This window comes from Corapipo altera, unplaced genomic scaffold (genome assembly GCF_003945725.1).
Source record: "Corapipo altera isolate COAL_440 unplaced genomic scaffold, ASM394572v1 120092, whole genome shotgun sequence".
Classification (NCBI taxonomy): domain Eukaryota; kingdom Metazoa; phylum Chordata; class Aves; order Passeriformes; family Pipridae; genus Corapipo; species Corapipo altera.
The window spans coordinates 1-9,455 of record NW_020885808.1 but is presented as its reverse complement, the minus strand read 5'-3'; the positions used below and the strand labels follow the sequence as shown (position 1 = coordinate 9,455).

Here is a 9,455-nt window from a genome sequence, read left to right as displayed (position 1 = left end):
GGCCATTGTATTCTTCCAGAAGGGGTCAATGTCCATGGCTTGAGAAGTAGGAGAAGGTGGTGAAAGAACCCCTGCTTTGGAACTGGTTTCCCTGTGTGCACCCTAGGACAGGAAAATATTTGTCATGTGCTGTACAGAGAATGCCTGTCCATTCTCCTCTCTGTGTGCTCTGCACAGCACCAAGGGCTGGAAGGAACCAACCTGAGCCTTGCAACCAGTTCCTGTCAAAAAAGCTTCTTTTTTCTCTGAATAAAAAACTTCATTTTGTTCTCTGAGTTTTCCTCAAAACCCCATCAGGGTGGACCTTCCCACAGTAGACTTTTCTTGAGAAGATAATGGTGCTGACACAGAGCTCCAGAAGAACTGCATCCCCTAACTTCCATGAAAGTGGAAATCCCTAAATGGAGAGGAGCATGAGTGATGATCTAAGGTTTCTTAGTGCCTTTGACAATGCCTGTGACAATTTCCATCCCTCTATTCTGTCCAGGCTGACATCAGATATTGATGTTTTCAGCCTGGCAGGATCAGGAATGCATGTGTGCATGCATAAGACTGTTGTGGGGTATATGTCAATAGGTCTTGGTCCGTGGAGAAAAGAACACACACACACAACACGGTGATGAGACAAAGGGATGTCTGCTGCTCCAAAGAAGCAGCAGCTTTTATTCAGTTCGCTCGCTTCTACTTTCCCACACACATAGAATATAAACATATTCTTGCAAAAACACCCAGGAATGTAACACCTGCACACAACCAAACAGCTTCGCCCCTGTACTCCTTAAAACTCAAGGCTGTGTCCATGGAAACATCCAATTAGCCTCACTGTTCTCATGGGAAAAGGCCTAACTCTCTGTAATATTTTAAACTCTTCAAGTCCCACGGATTTCATGGAGCTGCCACTTCTCCCCACATAAGACTTCTCTGGACCATTCAGAGAGCTTCTTTGCACAAGGGGACAGGCCTCAGCCAAGCAGAGCATATGCTGTCAGGGATATTTTGCTTCCCATGTACTTCTGATACTTCTTGGCCTTGTGCCCCTTTAGGGACACCTCGTTCTACTCTTGCTCTTGCTGCATCTCTGGCTTCTTCCGCTCCTTCACCTCACCAACGAGGAAGGGGAGAGGATTTGCATCAAGCCTAATGACAGCATGAGCTCTGCAGCCACAGTGAGTGACATCAACAGCCCCATCTCACGGGACCACCCATCTGTGGCGGTTCATATTACAGGAACTGTGTAGCAAAGCATCTTGGGAACTGTAGTCCTTGGTATTCTACGGCACATGCGCAGTGGCGTGCTTTAATGCCATTGGTTAAGAGATCACGTGTCATGACTCAAGCATTGTATTTAAACTGGTGTTCTTTGTAATGAACTCAATTCAGCCTGGGTCCACTTGTAGTTTGGGTTCATGCCAAAACAGGTATCACACCCATCCTCCTTTGGAGCAGTTTTGATATCTCCTCTGGTAGCTGATAGGAATAACTGCAGACCTTACCACTTCCTGGTGGCCTGGTCATATTCTTAGGAGTGAAATGGTGTTCTGGGACCAGCCCCAGTTCCTATGGAGGCAGCAATGCTGCACTGACATGCTCTTATGGCTGGGCTTGGGGCAAGCTCGGCTCCCAGTAAGCTGCTGTCACCACCACGGGGAGGGCTGGATGAAGACATTGGAGTCCTGGCACTGCCTGACACAGGGCTCATTGCAGCTGTTGGCCAGCGGGGTCGGGCCGCAGGGCTGGCAGGGCCGGCACGGGGTGTAGCAGGACATGTCTGGGGCCTGAGCTCCACCTGGGAGAAACACTTGAAATGAATTAGAGCACTGGGACATGTGAGGAGCAGTTGCTCACAAGTCACAAGCCCATCACCCCACTGTGAATGTTTCAAAGGCCAGGAGGTAGAGGCTGGGTGGTGAGACAAAAAAGTTTCTTGGCCTCATCCAAACACGATACTGCAAAGTGTCACCAGGCCCAGTGGGGCTGCTACCTGTTTCTTCAATGAAGGGCCTCCTCAGGCACATTCCAGACAGTCTCTGAGTCAGATCTTTGCTTTTTTCCCCTTCCCATGATAAGGAGCACCAAAATCCTGGATGGAAGCGTTGGATGGAAGATCATGCATCTGCATGACCAGAAAAAATGTTGGGAGGAAAGGACTTCAGACTCACCTAGATTGCAAAGGAAAAGAAGAAAGAGAGGTAGATGACAGAGCAAGGAGTTGGACTGGGTTTTGTGGTGGCTCCAATCTGCCCCAGGGCCAGAGGTGGCTGCTGTGGAAGTGGCAATTTCCTAGGGTGCTCATGGTGAATGGAAAACATCCCAGCTAATGACATGGGCTGGGTGGTTTTTCTCCCCAACACTACCTGTTATTTTCCTGGTGTATGTCACACACATTCCCTCACAGAAGCTTCTGAGTGCAGGGATTGAGAGGCTCCAGGATTTCCAGCGCAGGATTATTCTATGCCAGCAGAAGACTCAACTCAAGTGCTGGATGGCTGCAGGGCAGGCAAGTGATGTTGGCCTGGAGCTCGCTAGTAGTGTTGCCTGTGACTGTATTGAGAGGAAGGGGCCCTGAAATCCTTGGCTGGTCACCCTAGGGATTTCCTTGTGTGAGGACATGCTGTGTCTCCTTTATCTCTCTCCCTCCCTCCCCAATGAGGATGTTACCCTGTGGAGGCTGCCTTTTGCACTCCCAAGTTCTGAGACAGCTTTTGAGAGTCCATTTTGGCCCCCACCCTCAAATGCAACAGGGGCAGAGGAAGTGAAAGTGCATTTCATGGCCTCCATGGAGCACTTTCATCAGTGGCACTGGCTGATCCAAAGGCTGGAGCTAGACAATATCTAGAGGGATACAGAGGTAATAATTTACATCATTCACTACATGAAACTTGTCGAAACTTTCCAATTCACAGGCAAAAAGAAGATGTAATTTTGTGACCTGAACACAGTAAGCAAACGCCACCAACACCCCCAGCGAAATACCAAATGGCAAAGATGTTTTAAAATTATTTATGGAGAGAATTTGGAAAGACCTCAGACCTACTCAGCATCGACATTGTAAGACAGCCAGATAAGTTGCATGGTTGTTTCTTTTCTCCAGCTTTTTTTGATGGGGGTACAGATACTGACTCATGGAACCACACCAATGGGTATGTGATCTTGGAGAACAATGCTGACATTTGTATAGCTTGTTTCTCAACAGCATATGCACACCTAGAGTTTTACAATCAAACACTCAACTTCCCTGCCAGACCATTGCCTTTATCTTGACACAGACCCTGTTACATCTCTGAGTCAGTCAGGGGACTGGGATGCCCCTGCTCAGTGAATTGACAGGCAGGGTTTCGGCAGATGAGTATATTGTGGATTTTGTGTCACTGGTCCCTAAGCCCCTATGACTTCTTGCAGTCTAGAGCAAAATGTAACTTTGAGGTCAAAGGCATCACTTTAAATAACATAACAAATAGAGGAAAGATCTATCTTGAGGCACTGAGGTAGCTTGTGTTGGATCAGTCACAGTGTTACAGTATTACAGTGTAAATATAGACAGTAACAACCCTAAAAATATTCTGATAGTGCACCACTGTATCACCAGAAACAAGCAGAAGTGGGCAACAGACACCAAGGCCCCTTTGGAGGATGCAGAAGGTGATTTATGACCAAAGAGTACAGCATGAAAATTTAAAAGTCGCCTCTGCAGATTTAGGTCACGGGCATGCACTGGAAACACTCCTTCTCTGCTATCTTGGAAGTCCAGAGCAACTGTGGGAAAACTTATTTTGTAAAAAGCCCTTTAGAGAACCATTTCATGGGATGGTTGAGGTTGGAAGGGGCCACCTAGTCCAATGACCCTTCTGATTCAGGGCAAATAGAGCAAGTTGCCAAGAACCATGTCCTGACGGCTTTTGAAGATCTCCAAAGACGGAGACTCCAAGACTTTTCCGGATAATTTGTTTTCCAGTGCTCAGTCAGTGTCTTGATGTTCCAGACACAGCCTCCTGTGCTTCAGCTTGTAACCATTGCCTCTGGTCCTGTCATTGGGCACCTCTGAGAAGAGTCTTCTTTGCACCTTCCCCTCAATTTTTTATATAAAGAGTGTATCTGCTTTATGTAACAAGGTTTTGGTAGTGAAGGAGGTCCCAGGGGTGGCTTCTGTGAGTTGTCAGATGAAGACAATTCCACTGGCTCCAAGGTGGACCCACTGCTGGTCAGAGCTGAGCTAAGCTGTGATGTTGGTACTGCTTCCCTGTTATCATTTTAAGAAGAGGTAAAAAACTGCTGTGCAACAGCAGCTGGGAGAGAAGGGTGGAATAATTAGAGAAAACAGCAGACACAAGAGCCCCAGGCACTGGAGCAGAGATTTCCCTGCAACCCATGGAGGTACACAGTAGAGCAGGTATCCACCTCATGACAGAGCAGATGGATGTACCCTGAAGGAAGCTGTGACACCATGGAGATCTGGAACGGGTTCCTGGCAGGAAGTGTGGCCCTATGGAGAAAAGGCTTTGCTGGAGCGGGTTTGCTGGTAGGACCTGTGGAGGAGCCACACTGGAACCCAGTCTGTTCTTGAAAGGTTGCACCCTGTGGAAAGGATCAGTGCTGGAGCAGTTTGTGAAGAATTGCAGCCTGTGGGAAGGTCCCGTGTTAGAGAAGTTTGTAAAGGAATCTTCCCATGCTAGAGCTGGGAAAGAGCATGAGGAGGAAGGAGCAGCAGAAACAAAACACTGCAACACCTTGTACCCCTGTGCCACTCAGTGGGAGAAGGTAGAGAAGTCAGGAGTGAAGCTGAGATTAGGAAGAAGGGAGAGGTGGGAAGAATGTGGTTTTAGATTTGTCCTTATTTTATATTATCCTGCTCTGATTTTGATTAGAAATAAATGTAATTATTTTCCTGGAGTCTACTTTGCATATAATGGTAAAGTCTAGGTGATCTCTCACTGTTCTTCTCTCAACCCATGAGCCCTTCATCATATTTTCTCCCCCTGTCTAGTTGTGGAGGGCAGTGGTAGAGCATCTTGGTGGGCATATGGCAGCCAACCTGTCTTCAGTCCAGCACCAGGATTGGAGGTCTTGGAGATTGTTGAACAATGTTGCCAGGGGCTTTAGCAGGGGGGACATCTGCCACGGTAGCAGTTGGTGATGCAGGAGAGGTCAAAGCCCCCGGAGTTGATGGGCACTCCGTCACAGCTGAGGATGCTGCCAACGGCAGCGGAGGTGGAGGATCCCACCACGGTGTTCTGTGGGAAGGAGCTGAGGATGGGCCCGGGCAGGGTCACCAGCACAGCCGGTGGCTCAGTGACAGCGGTGGAGCTCTGGCACTGCCTGACACAGCACTCATTGCAGCTGTTGGCCAGCGGGGTCGGGCCACAGGGACAGCTCTGTGCAGGACACGTCTTGGGGCACAAAGGGCGCCTGGAGAGAGGGCAGGGAGGAAGCAAAAAATGGGGATGTGTGAGAAGCAGCTTGTCACCACACCATGAGGGAGACAAGATACAAGACAAGCCAGGAGGTGGAGGCTGTGCAGAGATGTACGAGGGCTTATTGCCCTCATCCTGCCAGGGCCCAAAAAGAGCCCCCAGCTCCTATGCAGCTACTGCTCAGCCCCCGAGTGCAGATGCCACCTGCACACAAGTCTCAGCCTTCCTCCATTTCTGACCTTCTCCCTACTTCTCTCTCCCATGAAAAGCAATCCCAAGAGCCATCCTAGAAGAGAGCTGGAATCAATTGAGAGGTCCATGGAAGTGAGATCTCCTTTAGAGAAAGCAGAGAAGGAGAAGGGGCTTCAGACTTACCTGATTCCTGAGGAGAAGGAGGCGAGAGAAGTGGAGAAGCTGAGCAAGCATTTATTATGGACCTTTACTTCCCCAAACTGCCAGAGGCATCCCTGGTAGACATGATCATTTTCTGAGAAACTCATCTTGATTGCAAAACATCCCATTTAATATGCAAAACATCCCATTTAATTCTATGGTTTGTGGCTTGGCTTCCTGAATGTCTGTGTTTCATTTCCTGCTTTGTTTCAGGTACATTTCCTTGTGAACGCTTTTCTTTGTTTTTTTTGTGTGAGAAGATGAGAGGCCCAAGCCCTTCTGGAGCAAAACACATCAGTGTAGGCAGATGATTCAGAGGACTCATCTCACATGCTGAAAGAGTCTAGTAAAAGCAAATTATGTCAGTCTGGATCACTGCTTTGGGGGTCTTTGGCGCTCCTGTTGGCAAGAAGTGGCTCAGCTCCTGGATTTTGCTCTATCCTGCCTAAAAATGAACCCAGAAAAATTCTGCTGGACTGTTTCTCATACTTCTCTTCTGCACCTGAGAGGTCTGTGAGGCCCATGCCTCGTTCTTCTTCAGAATGCTCTAGCCCTGCCAGTATTATCTCCACTTGCCTACTGAAGAGGCCACAGTTCACTGTGATTCTTTCACAGAATATTCTGAGTTGGAAGGGATCCACAAGGATCACAGAGTCCAACTCTTAGTCCTGCACAGCACAGCGCCAGGAGTCACACCATGTGCCTGTGAGTATCATCCAAACACTTATTGAACTCTGTCAGATTTGAGGCTGTGCCCAACCATCCTATGGGGGAAGAAGCTTTTTCTAATATCCAAACTAAACCTGCCTGACACAACTGCAAGCCGTTCCCTGGGATCCTGTCCCTGGTCCCCACAGAGCAGGGCTCAGGGCCTGCCCCTTCTCTGCCCCTCCCCAGGAAGCTGGAACTGCAATGAGGTCTCCCCTCAGTCTCCTCTTCTCCAGCTGAACACACCAAGTGCCCTCAGTGTCCTCACACGCCTTCCCCTCAAGACCCTTCCCCATCCTTGTGGCCTCCTTTGGACACTCTCTAATGGCTCAATCCCTTCCTTCCATTGTGTCCCCCCAAACTGCTCCAATATTGAGGTGAGGCCACCCCAGGGCAGAGCAGAGCAGGACAATCCCGTCATTGGCCCAGCCAGCGATGCTGGGCCTGATGCCCCCAGGACAGGGTTGGCCCTCCTGGCTGCCAGGGCACTGCTGACTCATGGCCAACTGGCACCCACCAGGACCCCCAGGGCCCTTTCCTGGCACTGTTTTCCAGCATCTCATTCTCAGTCTGTCCATAGATCCAGGGTTGCCCCACCCCAGGGGAAGATCTGGCACTTCCCCTTGTTGAACTTCCTATGCTTGGTGATTCCCAGTCCTCTGATCTATTGAAATCTCTCTGCAGGGCCTCCCTGCCTTTAAGGGAGTCAACAACTTTTACTACTTATTGTCTGTCTGTTAATTTACTGTCATCTGCAAACTTGCTCAATGTCCCTTCCAGTCCTGTGTCCAAGTCATTGATGAAGATGCTGAAGAGCAGAGGGCCCAAAATGGAGCCTGTGGAGCCCCACTAGTGACAGGTGCCCGTCTGATGTCACCCCAGTCACTTCCACCCTCTGTGCTCGCCCCATGAGCAAATTGCTCACCCACCACATGATGTGTTTATCCAGCTCTGAGCTGGACAGTTTGTCCAGAGGGATCCTGGGAGAGACAGTATCAAAAGCTTTACTGAAATCCAAAAAGATTACATCAAAGGGCTTCCACTGATCAACCAGGTGGGTCACCTTGTCGTAGAATGAAATCAGATTTGACAAGCAGGATTTTCCTGTCAGAAGCTGTGCTGTCTGTGACTTTCTGTGTCCTGTGTGCAGCTGGGATTGTGTGAATGTACACGGGTGCAAAAATCTGTGCATGATTCCACTCTGATGTGCACAAGGGTGTGTGTATATGTGTCCCTCCTCGTGAGAGATTGCTCTACTCATGGCAGTGTCACTCTCCACTGCTCTGTCAATAAGCTCCACAGAGCAGCCAGAGCCAGGGGGAACTTCAGTGCAGCTGAACAAGAGAACAAACCTGGCAGATAATTGTCCTCACCACAGGAACTGAAATGCAAGCTTCTGTATCTTCAGTCCTCCTTTTCCTACTCCTTCAAAGCTCACAGTCTGCTGATGATGATTCCAGGCCCCAGCAAAGATGTTTTCACACTGTTTTGGACCCTTAGATTAATTCAGTGTAAACAATATTGGGAATGATAAGCATGGCTTGCAGTCCTCGCTCCCTGCTTCTCCAGACCAGGACATGGCTCTCCCCCAATCTAGGGACTTCAAAAGTGTGAGTTTTGTTCTGTGGACAGTGAGAAAGGCTGAGAAGTTCTGCCAGATTCATCCAGGCTATGCCCGAGTGAGTTTGCATTCGCTGCAGTGTCAGTGCTGTCTGGTGTGAGACGAGTCCCTGCCTCATGTCCAAGCCAATGCCAAATGTACCAGTGCAGCCCATCAGCCTGGTGCTGTGTCAGGCAGAGGCTGAGACCTTGGAATCAACATGTCCTGAGCTAAAGGAACACGGCATAGGGAAAAGAAAGTGTTCAATAGATATTTGTGCTCACTTTTTATTGGGTCGTGGAGGTAAGAGGAAGATGGAGTAGAAGTCATGGTCCAACATGAAGGCTGTTCCTCAAATTCCAACTCCTGATATTCTGTAGAGCAGATTATGTCCAAAACCCTCACACCCACACCCCCGGTGCAGCTCTGGCCATAACAAGAGGAACACTCTTCCTGAAGAGCTCGTGGGGCTGCTAATGCTTCAGGGTCTCCCAATTTCCTGGGAATTTATGGGGAGAGACACATCAAAACAAGGCTTGATGGTGTCTGGAAGCAGAGCAGCTGGGGATGTCTTCCTCCAAGGGATGGTTCCCTAAAGATCTGCGCCTCCATGGTGCCCCAAAAAGCCATTCCTCTCTGAATAGGTAAGGGTCTCTTATATGCTCAGCCCCTTCCACCACTGAGCAACACCTTTCTCCTTTGGCATTCAGGAGTATAACCAGAGGAAAGAACCACATGGAGGCCAGACTTGAATGCAGCAGAATTTTATTGAAAAAAAAGACAGAAACAAAGTTACTGCAAGCGCAGATCAGCGGTGCAGGGAGTACCAAGGGCAGCAGAGAGCCTGTGTTCCTTGGCTGTGGAATAGTTCCTGCATGATGTTTGTCTACCTGTCCCAAAAAGGGAGGAAAAAACAGATGGTCCCCACCAATCTGGCCTTTGGAGAACATTGCAGCACCGATGCAAACAATGAAAAGGGAGAGAAAGGCAAGTTCGGTCAGCTATCCTGCAAACAGCACCCAAAGCCTAGATCCTCTGCCTGACACCATGTTCTGAATTTCTCAAGATGTCTCATCAGGGCTTTCCCAGTATCTTTAGCAGGGGAGGCCCCTCCTGCCACCATAGCGCCTGGTGATGCAGGAGAGGTCAAAGCCCCCGGAGTTGATGGGCACTCCGTCACAGCTGAGGATGCTGCCAACGGCAGCGGAGGTGGAGGATCCCACCACGGTGTTCTGTGGGAAGGAGCTGAGGATGGGCCCGGGCAGGGTCACCACCACGGGGGAGGGCTGGATGACCACGGTGGAGTCCTGGCACTGCCTGACACAGGGCTCATTGCAGCTGTTGGC

General features: G+C 49.5%; 2 protein-coding genes across 2 annotated transcripts; both read right to left on the bottom strand.

Moving 5' to 3' along the window:
• Nucleotides 1-5,093: 5,093 nt before the first annotated feature.
• LOC113940823 (feather keratin Cos2-2-like) lies at nt 5,094-6,325 on the bottom strand. Its single transcript, XM_027631974.1, has 3 exons — nt 6,304-6,325; nt 5,784-5,790; nt 5,094-5,403 (listed from the first exon to the last, which is right to left on the bottom strand). Exons 1-3 carry the CDS (start codon nt 6,323-6,325, stop codon nt 5,094-5,096), a joined length of 339 nt encoding a protein of 112 aa, XP_027487775.1.
• A 2,878-nt stretch (nt 6,326-9,203) lies between these two features.
• LOC113940822 (feather keratin Cos1-1/Cos1-3/Cos2-1) lies at nt 9,204-9,452 on the bottom strand (the record flags this gene model as incomplete). The annotated part of the gene is made up of 1 exon (XM_027631973.1): nt 9,204-9,452. A coding segment is annotated over one exon (249 nt), but the record flags the coding sequence as incomplete, so codon positions are not given.
• Nucleotides 9,453-9,455: the final 3 nt, after the last annotated feature.

Coding starts and splice junctions, on each gene's coding strand:
- LOC113940823 (XM_027631974.1), bottom strand. CDS start 6,325: ATGGGCCTCACAGACCTCTCAG.